This window comes from Oncorhynchus clarkii, chromosome 19 (assembly GCF_045791955.1).
Source record: "Oncorhynchus clarkii lewisi isolate Uvic-CL-2024 chromosome 19, UVic_Ocla_1.0, whole genome shotgun sequence".
NCBI classification, from domain to species: domain Eukaryota; kingdom Metazoa; phylum Chordata; class Actinopteri; order Salmoniformes; family Salmonidae; genus Oncorhynchus; species Oncorhynchus clarkii.
This window is the reverse complement of record NC_092165.1, coordinates 16,724,895-16,745,379: the sequence shown is the minus strand read 5'-3', so window position 1 is coordinate 16,745,379 and position 20,485 is coordinate 16,724,895. Positions and strand designations below refer to the sequence as shown.

The following is a 20,485-nucleotide window of genomic DNA, read 5'->3' as shown; positions in this document are numbered from 1 at the left end:
TCATTTTTATCCTACATGTGTATCGATGCATGTACCACCAGGGGGCATGCCTGTGTCAAACTGTCACATGCACTCTCTCTAGGAATGATGTGTATAAACCCTGGATGACTGTCAGGGGGCGCTGTATTGAAGCCACCGTGCAGCCATCTTGGTAATCCTCCTCAAGCATTAAAAATATTTTGGAAGCAATAGAAATGGATTTGTTAATGTCTACATTCGTTTTTGACACATTTTATTTTTTTATTAAATACACTTTAATGCATACTTTAAAATTATATTATGTGAGCTAAACATTTTTTTTTTATATGGGGAGAGTACTTATGTTACTGTCACCACTACATAAAAACAACAACTTAAATACATGTAATTTTGTCCTTGAAATACCGTAGAATTCCATTCATTCCTATGGAGGACTGCGCCTTCAAGGGAATGCCAATATGGCCGACCGGTGGCTTCAAAGCATTTCATTGGCCAATACATAGCATGAACAGTCCAGGGTTTATTTATGTAAGTCATTGCTCTATCCTATCTAATAATAGATAAGATAGTATTTTTGTTGTGATGTGAGCAAGCAAGCAGTATCAAGTGAATAGCCAATATATGTGTTTATGTCTTCAGTCGCATACGTTTGTAGTGATTGTGTAGGCATTTATATGGAAAATGTTATCTGATCAAAATGTAAGGTCAGATTTCAGTTTTTGTAGCCTTTCCCGTCTGTTGACAAATAATAAAATAAAAAAAGATTCGCCCTTTGCCAAGTGTTTTTATTTGTAAGTTTTCATTATTCAATTATTTTAAACTGATTTGAAAAATAGAAAATAAAACGAAACGGATTGCTTTTGACATCTCTCGCCGTCTGTATATTGTTTAATTGGCAGTCCAAAGCCTCCAATTGCTGCCATCCACCCAACTGTGGGACCAATAGACAGCCGCTTCCGGATTACAACTGCCATGAATGGGCGGCTTTGCTGTAGCAACCCAAGACAGAAGTAGCTACCCAGAAAACGTGTCTCAGCAATGCAAAGCTCCGGGAGTCAAGACACAGCAGAAGCCAGGAAGCAGACTACGCAGACTGGCCCGGTCGACCGTCCTTGAACAGTTCTACTCAATCATGGTGGTGTGTAACAGAAATACATTTTATTTTTATGGGTTCATAAGTTGTATGGCTGGTCTGGCAATTTTTGTAAGGTTGAGTTGGGTAACACGATGTCTGAATTGCGTGATAGTTCATTGGCTGCCATATTGACCCCTTTTGTATGTTGACCAATTATTATTCTCCTCTGAAGACTGTAGCAAAATGGTCGCCAATTGGAGTTCGAGTCGTCCAATAACTTGCAATGTAATTGGTCATTCACGTGTCGTTTTCACTTTTGTTGTATGTTTGTCCAATCCCTATCGACAATGTATTTCTGAGTGACATACTTACCGACCATTTAGCGCCTCGCCGGCTTTGCTGCCTTTGGACAATTTTATTGTTGTAGGCGGGTCTTGAGAAACTAGTAGCGTTTTGTGACGAGATGAAAATGGCGGCGGATGGCTGACCGCCGACTATCGGATATTATACATATATAACTGCGATTTAAACCGGCGTTCTCTGTCGATTTTAACAGAACTTAATTGTCATTTAATATTACCCGATTTTTTTAACGATTTCCTAAACTCTTTGGCTGGAGTTTTCCAAAAGACAAAACGGAAAGTTCCCTTGGAAATAATAGGTTACTCGCTGTCTGCCGTTGCATTTTAAACTCGGACGTTCGTTTTAGTTTAGCTAACAGTTTGTTGTTCAGCATAAGAAAATGTGTGTGAACTAACGTTACTTGCCGCAAATAACCCCGTACTGGTAACCCCCTCACCCCCCTCACCACCCTAAATCTAGCCAGACAAGTGTCTAAATTGTATCAATAGTAAGCTACACTCTATAGCTAACTTTAGCTATAACCACGCTAAACGCTAGATAATGAACCACACTATAATCCCAAATGCAATATTGGCGCTATAAACACAAACTAAAACTTGTTGGTTAATCCCATTCTCTCGGTAGGGTTTTGTTTTGGTGATCGACAACAATGCTTCCCTTTAGTGGGGGATAGCTAGCCTCTTTACTATTTCACTAGCTATGTCCTAGTGGTAATTATCTATCGTTAGCTCTTTATTCGTACGGTGCTGTTGAATCAAATCAACATGTCTTAACTTGGCTACATTGCTGACTGTATTTTATATTTAGTTTGTCCGATTTGAAAGGCTGTTTTTAACCCTCAAGTGACAGTAGACACAGCTGATTTTTAGTAGTGCAATGTTTAAGTTAGCTTAGCTCTGTCAAATAAAGTCAAACTATATTTCCAATCACGAGTTAGTTGTAGTGTTCAGCAGCTTGACAGCGCAGTCGGGGACCCACGTGTATTGGTGAATCGCCTACCAAAGCAGTCCACTGTCAAGTGACTGTCCATAAAATATGGAAGATAAGCGTCGACCACGATTCAGCAAGCGACTGGTAAGTAACTAGCGTTATTTCAATGTCTCCTTGTTTTGTCTGTAGTAAGAGTTCTTAGCTAACGTTACTTTAGACGTTGGTGATGAACGATCTGAAATGGCATGGACTACCGGTAGTCACTAACTATGTTGAAAGGTGCGTGGTATGGATATTTAATTATTTGTTGTGTGTTTTTAAACTAAGCATATGGATTGAGATGTTGGGATTATAAAGACAGTCAGAGAGGAAGTGAGTTAACGTTACTAGTCTACGTTTAAATTCCAATACCTCATCATTTAGGTTATGGGAATAACTGTAGTGTTTTTTCCCCCCCTAAGTAAAAATTTAATTTGTTTCCAATCCCAAAAAGCTGAGAAGTTTGTCTCTGACTTGTCTTGCTTGATGGTGTCATGTAGTCCATATTGGCACTCTTGACTGCAATTTGAGAGAGCACGGAAAACAGTCTCTTTGGTCATAAGTAGTGCATTATAAAGGGGAGCGGGTGTCATTTTAAGACGACTCAGGTTCATGTGTCCATTGTTTGGGAGGTTAAACCCTGCCAGGAGTGTGCATCATGTCACAGTCGCACCAAAACATTGTAAAAGCAAACCGAGCAGAAGACATTTGGTTAAAGAGGACCAGATCAACTATGTCTAGAGCAGTGATCACAGGGTTGGGTTGGGCAATGGCTGGGATTAGTGTCAGATCTAGCTAAAGCCTTGAAAAGGAATATTGCACATTTTTGTTACATGGTGCGTTTTTGATTGAGGGTCCAACATGTCAGATAAGATTATTGATTGTGTTTGAGGTGAGTTATCTTTTTTTGTTTTTTTTTGCATTCGATTGTAATTGCATTTTTGGTTTGTTCTGGGTATCAGACAGGAGTATCCTTGGCTTCACGCCTGTTGAGCGAATTTGAATGTGTACTGCAAGGTTTAGTAAGGTGACTAGGATCTCAGCCTACCTGACTGTGTAGAATCTGGATAGTTACAGGTGAGGTGACACACAAAGGCTTTTACTAGACAGTGGACATTATGTTTATAATGTACAGTATTGTGATTGTTAAAGTTGCGTTTCAGACGATAGTCACGTTTTGTCGGAGCAGAAGCAGAACATGTATCGCTCAGAGCAGTAGCCAGGCACCATCACTCCTCTGATGCAGAGACAAAGTTTTATCAATTATGAATAGGATGAGATTTAGGCAGTAGTGGTCAGGTCTACATCTCTTAGTCTCTGGTCTGTTAGGGAGAGGGAGGGAGCTCTTTTTCTTTGCCTGTACTTTGAGCCATGCATCTCCAGAAGGCATATTGCATGCAGTACAACGGTGTAAGTGGATTGGAGGGAGGGTGGTGTGTGTGAGTGGAGAGGACACTGTGGTGAGGGCACGCTGTCTGCTCTGTGTGAAGCGAGAGGAGAAGTTACTGGAGAGGCTGGCTGCCTGACTGGCCATGTGAGCAGAAATGCAGATGGAGGAGATGATGATGATGGGGGGGCACTGCAGAGGCGAAAGGATGACAGAGCTGGATAGACCGCAGGCCTTTTTTCCACTCTAAAAAGAGAGGCGAGGGGGAGCGGAGGATGGCGAACAGAGATGCTGCTGCACTACGAAGGGATGTGGGAAAAGAGGAGGAAGAAAGATAAAGAGAGGAAGAGGGATGTAATGGTGACACTGAAGGTGCGAGGTGTGGCGAGTCTCTCTCCATCCCACAGGATTCCCCAAGGCGCACTGCAAGAGAGGGAAAGGGCAAGAGAAAAGGAGAGAAATATAATAAAATTGAGAGGAAAAAGGATACTGGATTGCTGCAGAGGGGGAGAGAGCACATCTGTAGCCCTGCTTGTACTGGCTCCGAGACCCACCGTCTCTTGGCGATGATCTTTGATAATAAACATGGACAATGCGGTTAGATACTGCGTCGGCCCTTACCCACTCTGGTTGCTCAGGCGTCGTGGTGTGATTGTGTAGCTCAGGGTCGTCCATTGTTTCTTCAGTAGCTGAGTGAGTGGGCTGCCTGGAGACCCAGGATCTAGACAGGGGCCATGGCTGTCCGTCGTTCCGCAGCCAAGGCATCTCCCAGACGGATCCCTCCCGCATCCCTCCAGACTGTTTCTCTCTCTAGAGTTTGTCGTCATGCAAGCCGAGTTCCCGACTTGGGAATACTAGGTGGAGCTGGACACTGCGGTGTGTGTGTTACCAGCAGCTGGTCTGTGTGATGTCTCCGTTAAAGGTGGTTGGTTTCGCCGGGTGCTGTGGCAGCGTAGTGCGTCGCTGAGAGACGGTATGCTGTGTCATTGTCTGTGTCTCCAACGGCACCCTATTCCCTACGTCGTGCACTATCTAGGGAGCGATTTGGGTACACGCAGCCACTGTCCACTGTACTGGGCACCGGCCCAGGGGAGCACAGACGGACAGGCACACTGCATTACACCGCTCGCTGCAATTCACTGCAATGCCGTTGTGTCCGTCTCCTCTACCAAACCGCCTGAATGGAACAAAGCTCTCTCGTCAAACCAGGCTTAAAAATGGATAATGGATTTTGAATTTACTGGGCCAGGGTTGTCTTTTTGAAGGGCTGGGCTGCCCGGAGCCAAGGAGGATTGCGGCGGCTGGCAGATGGGCAGTGAGATATTGGAGGTAGGGCAGGTGCCTCGTGCTGCATCTGGTGTCACTGATTTGGCTGCTACAGCGGTGGATACTAGTGCTGTTTAATGTCCTGCTGTGGAGTGGCATTGGCTTGTGGCTGACTGGTGGACAATACAGTGAGGTCGTTTCACATTGTGTGGTGTTTGCAAGGAGTTGTGTGTGTCATGTTCAGGCTGAAGATGTTTAGAGGTGTGTGTGTTCAGGGCCAGCTGAGGATGTTTGTATGTGTGAGAGACGGGTGGAGAGATTGCGTTCTCCGACATCTCTTATTGTTGTCACAGAGCTCTGGGCTGCTGGACCCCCCCCCCCCTCCCTCCCAGGGTCAGCTGGTGCATTGCTATGGCAACCCTGGCCCACTCCCTGGTCCACTTTGTGTAGCTGTTAGCGATACTGCTAATGATAACCATCTGCTGGTAGATGGAAAGGCTTTCTGAAAAACCTTCTCAGTTAAATGTTAACTAAAAAGTAGCCTCTGCCTTTCTGGCAGAATGATATCAGGATTATTTGCGTCAATCCAATGGCCATTTGTTTTTGCAGACTCTGCAATCACATGAGCGCTACAAAAACACTGCTAACCAAAGGGCATGCACACTTGCTTTAAAGGGTAACTACACCCATAATTAAAAATGTATTTGATTTTTCCAAGACCTCAAAAGTAGTCTCCTGATGTGGTGTATCCATTGTTGTGCTCTTAGAACATTAAATGTTGTTGTATTTCTTAAACTTTTTTTATTTTTTTAAATAAAATTTTTAACGGAAACATGGAAAAACAAAACGGAGAAAATTGAATTTGGGGGGAGAATTATGTGGATTCAGGCCAAAAATTAACAATTTTATGGGGGCCTACATGTCAGACAGATTGCTTTCATTTTATTACCTACCTAGGTTTTTTGAAAAGTCCCCTTTGAACTCACCATGCTTTTTTAATCATTGAAGCTGTCAACCCAATGCAAGGCGGTGAGAATGGATGGACACTAAAAGGGGGTTTACTATAACCTAGCATGTGTTCTTGAGGATGATGAGTCGGGGTGGACATTGGATAACTAGATAAAATTTGGATAAATATGAGGGAAAAAATTGTGAACTTGTGTTGCCAGCTGCTTTACAAACTTAAAATCTATGGACTGACTTCTACCTAATATCTTATAAACCTAGGTTGACAATATTGAGCAGGGGAAAGGGGCATGGTCCTTAAGTCAGGTTTAGGGGAGGGTGGGATATTATCCTTCTATCATCTGTTGTGCCCTTGAAGCACTGGGTAAAGAAAGGTTCCAAGTACCCCCCCCCCCTCCCCACTGTTCTTTCTCTCCCTCTAGCTTTATCCCCCCATCCCCGAGAGAAGGGAGAGTCAGTGTGAGGGGAAATTAATATGATAGGCTACATTAGAGAATTAATACCCTAGTCTGAACATCAGTGTGTTGTCTGTGTTGATATGGGTTTGTGTGGGTATGTTCATTCTTCCTTGCCCCAGTGTGTGTTGTATTGCGACTTCAATCTCTTGGCACGAGAGCAGGTTTCTTTTTGTAGGAGGGAGCAGCAGGCAACTGTGTGGGAGCATTGTTAACACAGCCAAACGCTGCTGTCTTTAAAGTAGTGTTACATTTGACAGAAAGACCTTAAAGAACCTAGAAGTATTAAGCCTAACTATTACAAAGTACCGTAAATACCCTAAAATAGTGCTCAATGGGATTTAAAGGGTTTACAGCTGCTGAACACATTGAGGTAAATCTCTGCTCTTTATTCCCTCTTCCTCACATTCCTCTTTCCTATTCTATTTTGCTCCCCCTCTCCCCCCTCCTCATCTCTTTCCTCTTCCCCCTCCTCACTCCAGCGGTCGGGCACGAGGCGGCGCTACCATGACGATGGTATCTCGGACGACGAGATCGAGGGGAAGAGGACCTTTGACCTGGAGGAGAAGTTGAGGAGCGAAAGGTTCACCTCAGACAGGGTGAAACGCATGGAGGGGAAAGGTCAGTGTTGGGGGTCATCGTAATCCTATATCTGTGTCCTTCTACAGTGGAGGGTTTGGCTGTGGCTAAATATTGGAGACATTGGCTGCGTCTGAAATTGCACCCTATTCCCAATATAATGCACGTCTTTTGACAGTAGTAGTATGCTATTGGGTTACAAACTTGAGTAGCTTTGAGGATTCCTGTTTAGTTTATGGATTATCGTGTGTGTGTGGTTTTTCCAGACCTCACGTTTGAGTACATCCAAAGAGGTGGGTTGAGGGACCCGATCATCTTTGAGAAGCCAGACGGACTGGGTATCAAGTACGTCCCCCCCCCCCCCCCCCCCCCCCCCTCCAAACTCTGTTGGAAACGCACTCGCTTTATTCTCTCTGGGGAAATTAGAATGGCTGAAATTGTGTTAGTCTGTAAGCCTCCTTGAGTAGTATGTAACCCCGGTTTGTTGTGTTCTCTAAAGGATGCCAGATCCAGACTTCAGTGTGAACGACGTCAAGATATTTGTTGGTAAGATTCCACCCTCCTCCAGTGTTTCTCTTCCCCTTTTTTCCAACTTCTCTCCTTCACCCACACTCTATCTCTATGCTAACTCTTCCTCCATTTCTTTTGGCTTTTTAACACTCCCTCATTTACTCATCTCCTTTATTTCCCTCCCTCCTATTTTTAACAACACAATCGACCGAACAAGCCTGCAGGCTCTAGTTTGATCTAATAGTGATATGGTCAAGTGCTGCAAAGAAGGACTTAGAAAATCTGCAGCTGGCCCTAGAAAATCTGCAGCTGGCCCTAGAAAATCTGCAGCTGGCCCAGAGCAGAGCAGCATGTCTTGCCCTTCAATGTGCACAGGGGGCTAATGTCAACTGTCTGCATGTCAGTCTCTCTCTGCTCAAAGTACAGGAGAGATTGACTGCATCAATTCTTGTGAGAAATAGTGTTAATTTCCAAATTGGTTGTATAATCATTTTACATACAGCTCTGACAGGTGTACTTACCCACCAGACATGCCACCAGGGGTCTCTTCAGTCCCCAAATCGAGAACAAATTCAAGGCAACGCACAGTATTCTATAGAGCCATTATTTCATGGAACACCCATCTCAAATGACTCAAGCAAACCGCAAAAAATGTTGCTTCAAAACAAGACCTCACAGAACAAGGCCTCTCCCCATCTGCCCTAATTAACCGATAGCCAGTATTCAGACCCCTTCACTTTCCCCACATTTTATCACATTAGTCGTATTCTAAAATTGATGAAGTACCCCATAATGAAAAAGCAAAAACAGGTTTTTATGCATTGTCATGTTAGATGGGGAACATCGCTGCACAGCTATTTTCAGGTCTCCAGAGATGTTTGATCGGGTTCCAACCCGGGCTCTGGCTGGGCCACTCAAGGATATTCAGAGACTTGTCCCAAAGCCACTCCTGCGTTGTCTTGGCTGTGTGCTTAGGGTCAATGTCCTGTTGGAAGGTGAACAGTCTGAGGACCTGAGCGCTCTGGAGCAGGTTTTCATCAAGGTTCTCTGTACTTTTCTCCATTCATCTTTCCCTCGATCCTGACTAGTCTCCTAGTCCGTGCCGTTGAAAAACATCCCCACAGCATGATGCTGTGCATGATGCCACCACCATTCTTCACCGTAGGGATGGTGCCGGGTTTCTTCCAGACATGGCGCTTGGCATTCAGGCCAAAGAGTTCAATCTTGGTTTCATCAGACCAGAGAATCTTGTTTTTCATGGTCAGAGTCCTTTAGGTGCTTTTTGGAAAACTCCAAGAGGGCTGTCATGTGCCTTTTACTGATGAGGGGCTTCTGTCTGGCCACTCTACCATAAATGTCTGATTGGTGGAGTACTGCAGAGATGATTGTCCTTCTGGAAGATTTTCCCATCTCCACAGAGGAATTCAAGCTCTGTTGGTGACCGTTTGGTTCTTGGTCACCTCCCTGACCAATGCCCTTTTCCCCTGATTACTCAGTTTTGGCCGGGCGGCCAGCTCTAGGAAGAGTCTTGGTGGTTCCTTAATTCTTCCATTTAAGGATGATGGAGGCCACTGTGTTATTGAGGACCTACAATGCTGCAGGAATGTTTTGGTACCCTTCTCCAGATCTGTGCCTCGACACAATCCTGTCTCGGAGCTCTACAGACAATACCTTCGACCTCATGGCTTGGTTTTTGCTCTGACATGACTGTCCACCTTATATAGACAGGTGTGTGTCTTTCCAAATCATGTACATTCAATTGAATTTACCACGGGTGGACTCTAATCAAGTTGTAGAAACATCATAAAGATGATCAATGGAAACAGGATGCACCTGATCTCAATTTCAAATCTCTTAGCAAAGGGTCTGAATTCTGTTTTTGCTTTGCCATTATGGGGTATTGTGTGTAGATTTGATCCATTTGTGAATACGGCTGTAACGTTACAAAAAGTGGAAAAGGGCAACGTGTCTGCATGCTTTTAGAATGTACTGTACATGTACTGATGTGTGGGTACCTGTCAGCAGGACCTTTTTGTTGTTGTCCTGTTCTCATTTTAAATTGGTGTCGTTCAGTCCTTGAGCTGTTGTCTGTTGATGTTCTGTATTATTTCACGTTCAGGAAGAGTTGCTGCTTCAGCAACAGTTAATGGGGATCCCAATAAAACACTAAATACACTCTGACCTTTTTCTCACCTTTTTGTCTGTCTCCTCTTTCTCTCCTTTGTTCCTCCCCTCACTGTATCACCCATCTGTCTGTCCACCCTCCTCTCTCTCTCTCTCTCTCTCTCTCTCTCTCTCTCTCTCCCCCCCCCCCCCCCCCCCCCCCCTCCTTGGCTCTCCCAGGCAGCAGGCGTATGATCGACGTGATGGATGTGAGCACTCAGAAGGGTATAGAGATGTCTATGGCCCAGTGGCGACGTTACTACGAGACGCCCCCCTCCCAAAGGGACAAACTCTACAACGTCATCAGCCTGGAGTTTAGCCACACCAAACTGGAGAACCTGGTCCAGAGGCCTACATCGGTCAGTCTGATATATATATACACATAGGAACGCACGGACACTCTCTCACACACACACACACACACACACCGAGCTGACGATCCTGATCCGGAGGCCCGCGTTTGCCAGTCTGAGACACACACACACACACATAGGCATATTAGCTCGCAGACACGCATATCGGCGCACACACCCCCTCCTGTCTGTTCTTACCTCCTCCTGTGTATCTTATCAGGTGGACATCATAGACTGGGTGGACAACATGTGGCCTCGGCACCTGAAGGAGAGACAGAGAGACTCCACCAACTCCATCACAGACATGCAGTACCCCAAAGTGCAGAAGTAAGGCTCAAATGTGTCCCCAAATGGCACCCTATTCCCTATGTAGTGCACAACTATTGACCAGGGTCTGCAGGCTCTGCCAACTCCCATCAGACATGCAGTACCCCAAAGTGCAGAAGTGAGACCCTCTCCCTCATCAACTGCATTCTCCTTCCCCCTTCTTTTCCCTCCTCCAACCTCTGTTCCAGGTACTGTCTAATGAGTGTGCAGGGCTGCTACACGGACTTCCACATTGACTTCGGAGGTTCCTCGGTCTGGTACCACATACTGCGGGGAGGCAAGGTAAGAGCGGAAGACTTAATCTCACACTGTAAGACTTGACTCGAGTCTCTACTTAAGACTCGGGCCCCTACGACTTGGGATTTGAGTAAGAGCGACTCTTGTTTCCCCTCACTTCTTACCTCTGACCCCTTGCTTCCTGTCAGGTGTTCTGGCTGATCCCGCCCACGCCTCAGAACCTGGAGCTGTATGAGGACTGGGTGTTGTCAGGGAAACAGGGAGACATCTTCCTGGGAGACAAGGCCCAGGACTGTCAGAGGATAGAGCTGAAGCAGGGCTATACCTTCATGATCCCTTCAGGTACCCACTTAATATGTAGTGAAATCTGGTGTACATATATTGTAATGCCTTGGCAGCAGCTAACGGGGATCCATAATAAATACACTTTACTTGTGCTTTGGCACATACAGATATTTAACCGTTTGAACTTCAACCTAGTCTTGTCTGTTCCTGTTTCTGATGTTTATCTTTGTTTGTGTCCTGTCAGGTTGGATCCATGCGGTCTACACTCCAGTGGACACCCTGGTGTTTGGGGGGAACTTTCTCCACAGCTTCAACATCCCCATGCAACTCAACATCTACAGCATTGAGGACAGGACACGGGTGGGTCACACACACACACTCTCCCATTTAATCTCTCTCTCCTAAATGTACTGAATGTTTTTATTCCTGAGCACTCGTAGAAGAGAAGTTCCTATGTATGTAGTGGAGGTTACTAATAAGTTAAACTTGGTGTCTGTGCAGGTACCAGCTAAGTTCCGTTATCCGTTCTACTATGAGATGTGTTGGTACGTGTTGGAGAGATACCTCTTCAGTCTGACCAACACCTCCTACCTCACGCCTGACTTCCAGAAACACTCCCTGGGCATCGGTCAGTGCCAACACTACCCTCTCTCTGTTTCTGTCTCTTTGTTTCTCCGTTTCTCTCTTTGTTTCTCTCTTTGTTTCTCTCTCTGTTTCTCTCTTTGTCTCTCTCTTTGTCTGTCTCTTTGTTTCTCTCTTTGTCTGTCTCTTTGTTTCTCTCTTTGTCTCTCTCTTTGTTTCTCTCTTTGTCTCTCTCTTTGTTTCTCTCTTTGTCTCTCTCTTTGTTTCTCTCTTTGTTTCTCTCTTTGTTTCTCTGTTCTCCCTCTCTCACCCTCCCTCTCTCACCCTCCCTCTCTCACCCTCCCTCTCTCACCCTCCCCTCTCTCACCCACCCTCCCTCCCTCTCTCAACACTTCTCTAACCATCATTACTCTATATTAGGTGATTCCGTTTGAATGACAACACGAGATCTATAGCTTGAGGCGTGCGTTCTCCGTATTGTGTGTTAGACTACAAACCTTGAATTGCTCTGTGAAGTTTATTCTCTTTCCAGCTCCACTTCTTAATCTCTCCGTCCACCCCCCCCCCTTCCAGGTCTTACGAGAGACCCCTCCACCTGTGAGTCAGTCAACGGCCACACCCAGAAGGAGGATGAAGAGGAGGCTCCCCCGACGCGGGGCTCTAAGCCCGGGGTGAAGGTTCACCTGACGCCCTTTGAGCTGGAGGGGCTGTGGAACCTGCTGGGGAAGCTGGAGTCGCTGCCCTCACAGAAGAACTGTGTCCCGGCGGGCATACACAATGCTCCCGCGCTGCTGCACGACATCAGGGTGGGTACGGGGTGTGTCTGACAGAGTTAAATATCCTAATATCAAAATGGATGCATGCATGACTGACTGTAAGTCACTTTAGATGAAAGCGTCTGGTGATTGGCATGTATTATAAAGTGTGTGTCTTTTTTGTTCACGTATTAACCTTCCTGTCCTCTCTTAAGGCCCTGCTGAAGGAGCATGCTAATGACATCCCCAAACTGTCCTACACTGGGAAGCCCATCGTCAAGTGGCCCACTAGGGTGAGAAGGACACGCCACATTCAGTCACATGCTCATAGTAACCGTTTACACTCGTAGCCGTAAACGGGTTCAGATTGGCAGGTTTGGCCATATAATAAGCGCCTTAATTGGGACACCAGCGGCTGTACGGTAACATGCTGTACCTGACGTCAGAGCTCAGGTTCTCCACTTTACGGCTCCTGACAGCCATTATAAACTTGAGCACCGCACGACAAGAAGTTGACCTCCCACCCCTCCTTTTGGGGGGGGGGTCGTCTGAGTGACGGAAATGCATTTTAAATTATGAGGACTCAATGTATTTTGAAAGATGAAGTGTTGAGGTTGATAATAAATACAACTTTGACATCATACAAGCCAAACACCGGAACTGCACATTTCCATATAAAAGTCATGTCATATACAGCGTTAATGATCACTGTTTGATGTATAAGATGGCATGGTGTCATAGGCTCATTCTGTTCAGAACAGGGTATGTTTGTCTATCGTGAAGAGAATTTCTAGGCGCGTCACGCACACGAATGCACTCCCGACTCCGTTCTACGCACACCGAAATTCCCATCTGTTTCTCTGAATTGCCTTGTGAAAGCCTGACACCGTAAGATCGTATTTGACAACTTAGCCAGTCATGTTGGCAGTAGAAACAAGTTTTCAAGTGATGCCCACTTGACCCAGACTGCAGTTTATAATGAGATGTTTTTGAACAGCGTGAACCACAGCAGTAATTGTGTGATGGCGGGGACACAGGGCTGTGTTCCAAACAAATCATCTACAAGTGTACTTGCTCTAGTTCCTCAACGGCACAACTAGGAGAGCTCAAAAAGGACCTTTATATAGTTGAAGGCTCTTCACATAAAAGTGCATTGAATTAAATAAGTATCCAGAATACAGTAAATGTAAAATGCACATAAAATCAAGTTTAATGTTTGGATTCAATCTTGTCAGGTAAACTGTTGTCCTCAACTTTGGTTGAATAATTTTTCCATCATAACCCACAACTGTTGCTACCATTCTTATGCATTTTGTTCTGTGAGAACCATTACAATGTAGCCCTGTCCATATAGGCCTCTACCCACAAGTCTGAAGGGTTAACACGCGTGTACTGTACATTGTCATAAGACGAGAGCGAATCACGCCACGTTCTTAGACTTCTCCACACCCCAAACGCTTAAAATCCATGTACTTATCTGACTCCCAAATCGAAGGGTCATTTAATCCACAGAGGGATGCTTTTCCAGACAGAGATTAAGCCTTGTGCTGGACTGTTGCCTTCCTTCGCCTCCCAAAACTTTGAATGCATCTTTATCCCATTCATTCTCATCCCTCCCACCCTTCCAGCCATCGTGGTACCAGCCTCCTCCCCCTCCTCCCCCGGTGGCTCGTCCCAAGCTGTCTGCCACGGTGGTGACCCCGCGACCCCAGAAGCCCGCCTCCTCCATGTCCGTGCTGCGGCGGCGGCGCGTGCGGTGTAAGCGCTGCGAGGCGTGCGTCAGGACGGAGTGCGGGGATTGTAACTTCTGCAGGGACATGAAGAAGTTCGGCGGGCCGGGGAAACTCAAACAGACCTGCGTGCTCCGACAGTGTCTGGCGGTGAGAGAAAGATGGGTGGGGGGGGGGTGTGTTTGATCTGTGTGAGCTGTCAGATTTGTACAGTCGAAGCATTGTCACTCTCCCTCTGCTAGCTGTGTGTGTCACTTACTGCTTGGATTTGATGCCTATGTCCTAACTCTTTATCTGTTTCCCAGCTAGTATACTGTGTGTGTTTTTGATTCATTCTGACAGAATATACTAGTCTCGGTGTATTAACTCCTCTCTCTCTCTCCCTCTCTCCCCTAGCCGGGTCTGCCCCTGTCAGTGGTGTGTGAGCTCTGTGGAGAGGGGAACCAGGAGGGAGGAGAGGGGCCAGTCTTCGCCCTCACCCTCATGGAGTGTTCCAACTGTGCCCAGATAGCCCACCCCGCCTGCCTCAAGGTAACTCCCGACACACTCCTCAAACTATACCTTACCTTCAAGTTTCAGCTTCATTTGCCGTGAGTACATCTTACTCACCAGAGCTCTCGCAATCTAATCGGCATTCAAACACGCATGACCACACACACAATCACTTTTTTGTTGTCTTGTGACATCAGTACAGATGAAGGTTAAACTCTCCCTCTTACCTCTTTCTTTTTGTTCTCAAACAAAATGCTCTCCACCTCTCGCTCTCTCTCTGTCTCTCTAGGTAACAGGGGAGGGTGTGGTGAACACAGATCTGCCCAGCTGCTGGGAGTGTCCAAAATGTGTTCTAGGAATCACCGATACTGAGGTAGACCCTCCTCCTTTATCTACACACTCTCTCACACACACACACACACCACTGTGTCCCGGCTAGCTAACGGCCGTGACTCTCTCCCTGTGCTGTGTGTCAGTCTTCGGGTATCGATGATGATGACGACAGCGGGGCGTCCGTTGGCCTCGGCGCTGGCGCAAGCACCCTCTCCCCCGCCGCCCTCTCCTCCTCCCAGGGGCCTTTAGGCGTCTCCATGGAGCCATTCTCTGCTCCTGGGTTGGGGGACGAGGGCTGGGGCAGGGCGTTACTGCTACACCCAGGGCTGGTTCCCAACCACCCCCCCTCCTCCTCCTCCTGGTCCTCAGAGGCGCCCCTTCCCTCCCCTGGTCAGCTACTACCACAGCAGCGCGGCCTCAAGCGGGCGGGGAGATGGGCAAGCGGGCGCAGGAAGAGGGTGAGAGGCCTACCGCCGCCACCGTCCTTCCCCCCGCCCGTTACATCATCATCACGCGCCTATCGCTGCTCTGACTGACGAGGGGAGGGGCTGGGGGAGACGTGGTGCTTTGGGCTCCACAAATACTGGGCGAATGCAGAACACTTTGCTTTAGGGTTGATATCAGACCTGAGTTTTAAGTCATTTCAAATACTTTATCTGTTCTTGTTTTGAGCTTCCCTAGCTTAATGTTCCAATAGAATAGTCCCAAATCTGCACATCTTGCACTCCAGGCAAACTCAAAAGTATTTCGAGGTTTTCAACCCTTTGAACCCAGGTCTAGTCCATATGAGACAGTATTTGTGGAGCAGAAAGTGTTTGTAGCCTGAACGAAAGCCCAAAGCATGCGGAGGTTGAGTGAGAGAAACGGCGGCTTGTGATGTGAATGTACTTGTCTGTCTTCACAGTGCAGCAGGCATTATGTCAACAGAGATGTTACAGTATTCAATGAACAGTGAATTTCTGTTGCATTGATGTTTTTCTTATTTGTTTGTTGATTTCAGGTGAAAGGGGACAAGAATAAAATGTTACACGCGGTAAGCATGCCAGCCAATAAAAATGTATTCAATTAAACCGAAGACCGTTTTTCATCCTTACCCTAACGGATACTTTGTTCCCTCTCTCCTTTCCTCTCCTTTCCTCCCTCTCTCCTTCCAGAAACGCAAGTCTTCTTCGTATCTCGACGGCCGCATAGCTAAGATCTACCGTCGCGGTGGTCACAGCGATGACTCGGGCAGCGATGATGATGACGACGATGATGAGGAGGATGATGATGATGATGAAGGCTCCAGGGGCGGAGGAGGCGGCGCGGGAAGGAAGATGTCTGGACCACGCCCTCGCGGCAGTGGCTCCGCCTCTCGAAGAGGCTACGGGACTGGGAGGCGAGGCATTTGGAGAGGCTCCTCCCATAGAGGGGCAGGCCGTGGGAGTGGGCTGGCCCCTCACTCCTCCCTGAAGATGAGGCGTGGCAGAGGGGGGCTGGGGGTGGGGCGAGGGGACAGGGAGAGAGGCGGGAGAGTGCGCCTCCGGGGAGGCACCAGGATGCAGAGACGCAGGGACGAGTCAGAGGAGGACGACAACGATGATGATGATGATGATGACGATGAAGATGACGACAGCGAGGAAGATCCGCAGCATCACCACCGGCATAAAGACCACCGGCAACGCCGCAGGCGGAGGAGAACGGACGACGAAGAAGACGACGATGAAGACGATGAGGAAGACAGCTCAGCCCGGGACCTGGAGGGGGAGGATGAGGATGTGGACGATGAAGACGAGGATGAGGAAGATGACGAGAACCAGTCAGACTCCGAACCAGAGCCTCCTGTTCTCCTAGTGTCTGACCTTAACGACGACTTCCTAAATGGCTCGTACCTGACCGTGACCCTACAGCGCCCCCCAAGGGCTAAACGCCACCCCGGCTCCATCGTACCCAAGCTGGAGGCCGCCATGTCTCCCAGAACCCACGGCGGCGGTCCAGGTTACGTCCAACATAAAACCCTCGGGAAGACGCGGCACAAAAACGGCACGGTCGCCGCCGGCAATGGCCTGGCCCAGCCCGCCAAGAATCCAGTCGGCCGGCCGCCTCGTCACCGTATCAACAATCTTCACGGCGACACAGCAGACAGGGAGAGGGACACTGCCTCTCCTTCCTCCTCAGACTCCTCGGCCTCCCCCACCCCTCCTCCCCACTCCTCCCACTCTCCTTCCTCGCTCTTGTCGCTGCCCTCCTTCAAGGATGTAGGAAATGAGAAAGGAGGGGAGAAGGAGGTGTGGGTGGCGGTGTTCCTTTACCTGAGCAGAGCCGAGCTGGCTAGCTGTATGACTGTCTGTAAGGCCTGGTACAAATGGTGAGTCACACCCGTCCCTCTGTTATTAGAGTAACATTCACAGCCATTCGCATGGCTTGTTTTAGTGATTTTTTTTTTGGGGGGGGGGGGGGGGGGGGGGGGCTATACAGTTGCATATTGGGATATTATTTTTTGGCGATATATCGTATTAACAATATCGCAATATTATTTTTGTGCTAATTTTTCCGTCATAGCTTATTTTTTTTTTCAAATATGGAGCAAATTTTGTTTTCAGTACTTTTTCCATGACTGATTTAAAACTAGTTTTCTCGTGGCTCTCTGAGCAAAACGTTTGGAACATCGAATCGCATTAAAATCGCAGTATCGAATCGCGTTACAAATAGAATCTCATCGGCACCGAAGTGTCGCGATAATATCACACGGTGAGCTCCCTGGCAATTACCAGCCCTACTTATTGTTTCTATAGATAAAGGAGTTTACTTCCTGTTTCTGCTTCAATGCAGTTTTAGGATTTTTCATCCGATAAAGTTGCATGACTGTCTCCGTAATCTGTGGACTAAAGGACACTTTCTATGGGGCTTCTCCATAAAGCAGGGTTTTTTTTACACCCGAGCATGTGATGTCATTTTTATGGCTGGGAAAATACTTGAGCTTTGTTGAACCAGAAACGGGAGACATCCAACAAGACTGTGTCCAGATCCTCATATCTTTACCCCCCCACCCTGCTGACTTCCCCCTCTCCTTTCCTGCCCTCTTCCTCCCTCTCTCTCCTCTCTGTAGGAGTTGTGACAAGCGTCTGTGGAGTGGTGTGGATGTATCGCGTTGTCCCTCGCTCTCCTCCCAGGCCCTGCAGGGCATCATCAAACGCCAGCCCACCTCCCTGGACCTCTCCTGGACCCCCGTGTCCAAGAAACAGATCACCCTGCTCATACACCGCCTGCCAGGTAGGACATACACACCTCAACCCTGCTGCCTGTCCGGTACACACACACACACACCTGAACAATGCAAGATGAATTAACCTTCCCCACCTCCTCTCCTCTCTCAGGTCTGAAGGAGTTGATGATAGCAGGTTGCTCCTGGTCGTCCATGTCAGCCCTGTCCACCCCCAGCCTGCCGTGCCTCCGTACCCTGGACCTGCGCTGGGCAGAGGGGGTCAAAGACACCCAGATCAGGGACCTGGTCACACCACCAGGTCACTAGTCAATACTAACTGACTGAGGTGTTAGGAGTTACATCTCTCTCCTTTTCCGACAGGCTGTTATAACTGCAGCAGGCCACCGGTTTGTGGGCGCGCGTGTGTTTTTGACTGTAGTGGTTTCTTTTGGGGAATTATCTAGCTGCCTCACCTCCCCTATGATAAATGAATCTAGTGTTTTAGGGGGTTGGGTTGGCAAGTAAGTATTTGTATTGAAGGGTGTACTGTATCTAACCCCTCTCTCCCTGCAGGTTGTGACAGTCGGTCTCGGCTGCGTGGCTGTGTGGTGCTGCGTCTAGCCGGCCTGGATATCAGTGACTCCACCCTGAGGCTGATTCTCCGTCACATGCCCCTGCTAGAGCGGCTGGACCTGGCTCACTGCGGAGACCTCACGGACCAGTCCGTCTGCCTGCTCACCGCCGCCGGCACACACACGCGTAACACACTCACGGAGATCAACCTCTCAGGTAGGCGCATGCATACACACACGCATCCCATGAAAAACATAGAGATTAACCTTGGAGGTACACACACACACTGCAATCCCTGAGATCAACCTCGCAAGTACACACACTCATTTCCCTCGTACAGGTTGTATGCCTCTACCTGTGTCACAGCCCTCCTCCTCCCCCAGGCTGTAACAAGCTGACGGACGGCTGTCTGGCGTACCTGAAGAGGGCGTCTGGCCTGGCGCTGCTGGACCTGCGGGGCTGCAAAGGTGTGACGCGGCGGGGCTGTGAGGGCTTCATCTCGGACCTCTCTCACTGCGTCCTGTTCTGTATGACGGAGGAGAAACTCATCCAGAGGATATCGTAAAACTGACCCCCCCCCCCCCCCTCTCGTTCGTACCCCTACGCAAGGGGCACAGACCCCACACCAGCCAGGCAGGGGGAGAGAGGGGGAGCAGCAAACACCCCTCCCCCGATATGGAGAACAAGCGCTCCAGAAAAGGGGGGGCAAGAAAAAGGTGAAAAGACGTTCACACTCCTCACTTAGGGTGATAGAAGGAAGACATGGAGGGATGGTGGAGGGAGAGGGTCGACTGTGCTGTTGCAGCATCATGTGTTTATTAGGCGGGTTAGGAGTTATGAATAGCACAGAGACACTTGTTAGTGTTGTTCACGCTACATGGCTGAAAATGGGAACCCGACGATTTGAATGTGGGTGTTTGTACGACATGGTCCCACAAAGCGGTAGAGTGAATCAGGGTATAGATTTCAGAGGGGGTTGAGAGGGAAGGGGACTGGAGAAGACTCCGGACATGACTGGTGTCCCACTAGGTCTAGACTCTATGCTGAACTTTCCATGGACTCCTTGGGAAACCGAGCCGTCGAACGGGTGCCAAACCTGTCCTAGAAACCCCCCCGCCCCGCTGTCCCTCCTCCTTTTCGCACCATCCTCACCCCTCTCCGTTTGATACGCTCACAGCCGTGAGTTTTGTTGGATGAAAACCGTACTGTATCGCTCATTAGGGTGCGTCCCAAATGGAGCCCTAGTTCAAAAGTAGTACACTATATAGGGAACAGGGTGCTATTTGGGACGAATACATAGTCTCTTCAGTTTTACTTGACTCCCCTTTCTCACTACCAGCCACTACAGGTCTTAACGTTATAGTCTTCGAATTCCCTCATTTGACAGAATATTTTCCTCCTCTTGTCGTATTCATCTCTTTCCTTTCTGTCAGTCCTTTTCAGAGGGGTAACGTTTTGTTCATCCCTTCGCTCTATCACCCATAATGTTATTGTTGAACCGGAGGGCTCATGGGATGCGTCCCAAATGTCACCCTAGTCCCAGTATAGTGCACTACTTTTGAAAAAGTAGTGCACTATATAGAGAATAGAATACCATTTGGGACGCGGCCTTGATCTTGGTGAATTGTGTTGGTTGCCCTACTGCAGTTGCTCAATGGGCCTGGAACATGCCTGTAGCATTGCAATCAATGATATAAATATTTTCTGAAATGTTTTGCAGAAATTCTTTTTTGTTTGTTGTTCATTTGTGGTTTTTACAAGAAAAAAAGAGAAATAAAACAAATCTTCAATGAGTAGTGTGCGTGCACGTCTTGATTTTTAAATTAAACGGAGGTCAGTATCCATATACAGTACCATTTTTTTAAAAAATTGGACACCTACTCATTCAAGGGTTTTTCACTATTATTCTAGAATGTAGAAAA

At 47.7% G+C, this 20,485-nt stretch overlaps 1 protein-coding gene across 5 annotated transcripts; it reads left to right on the top strand.

Moving 5' to 3' along the window:
- Nucleotides 1-955: 955 nt before the first annotated feature.
- On the top strand, nt 956-20,357 carry LOC139374864 (lysine-specific demethylase 2A-like). Of its 5 annotated transcripts, none has more exons than XM_071116036.1 (22): nt 956-1,117; nt 6,943-7,081; nt 7,306-7,384; nt 7,539-7,585; nt 9,893-10,071; nt 10,286-10,392; nt 10,581-10,674; nt 10,818-10,971; nt 11,159-11,274; nt 11,416-11,542; nt 12,070-12,302; nt 12,467-12,544; nt 13,880-14,131; nt 14,378-14,512; nt 14,763-14,846; nt 14,950-15,264; nt 15,807-15,839; nt 15,961-17,153; nt 17,895-18,058; nt 18,163-18,309; nt 18,564-18,779; nt 18,947-19,343. In XM_071116036.1, exons 1-22 carry the CDS (start codon nt 956-958, stop codon nt 19,126-19,128), a joined length of 4,236 nt encoding a protein of 1,411 aa, XP_070972137.1. In that variant the 3' UTR covers nt 19,129-19,343. The 5 variants fall into 5 exon arrangements, with proteins under 5 accessions (XP_070972137.1, XP_070972140.1, XP_070972138.1 ...); XM_071116037.1 differs by lacking the exon at nt 956-1,117 and adding an exon at nt 2,237-2,491; XM_071116039.1 differs by lacking the exon at nt 14,950-15,264 and having other exon boundaries at nt 976-1,117; nt 18,947-20,357.
- The last annotated feature ends 128 nt before the right edge of the window (nt 20,358-20,485 follow it).

Bases quoted from the DNA above. Each gene is read 5' to 3' on its own strand.
- LOC139374864 (XM_071116036.1), top strand. From the start codon at position 956: ATGGGCGGCTTTGCTGTAGCAACCCAAGACAGAAGTAGCTACCCAGAA. The intron at 7,385-7,538 runs GTACGTCCCCCC...TGTTCTCTAAAG, and splicing joins CCAGACGGACTGGGTATCAA to GATGCCAGATCCAGACTTCA. The intron at 17,154-17,894 runs GTGAGTCACACC...TCCTCTCTGTAG, and splicing joins TGTAAGGCCTGGTACAAATG to GAGTTGTGACAAGCGTCTGT.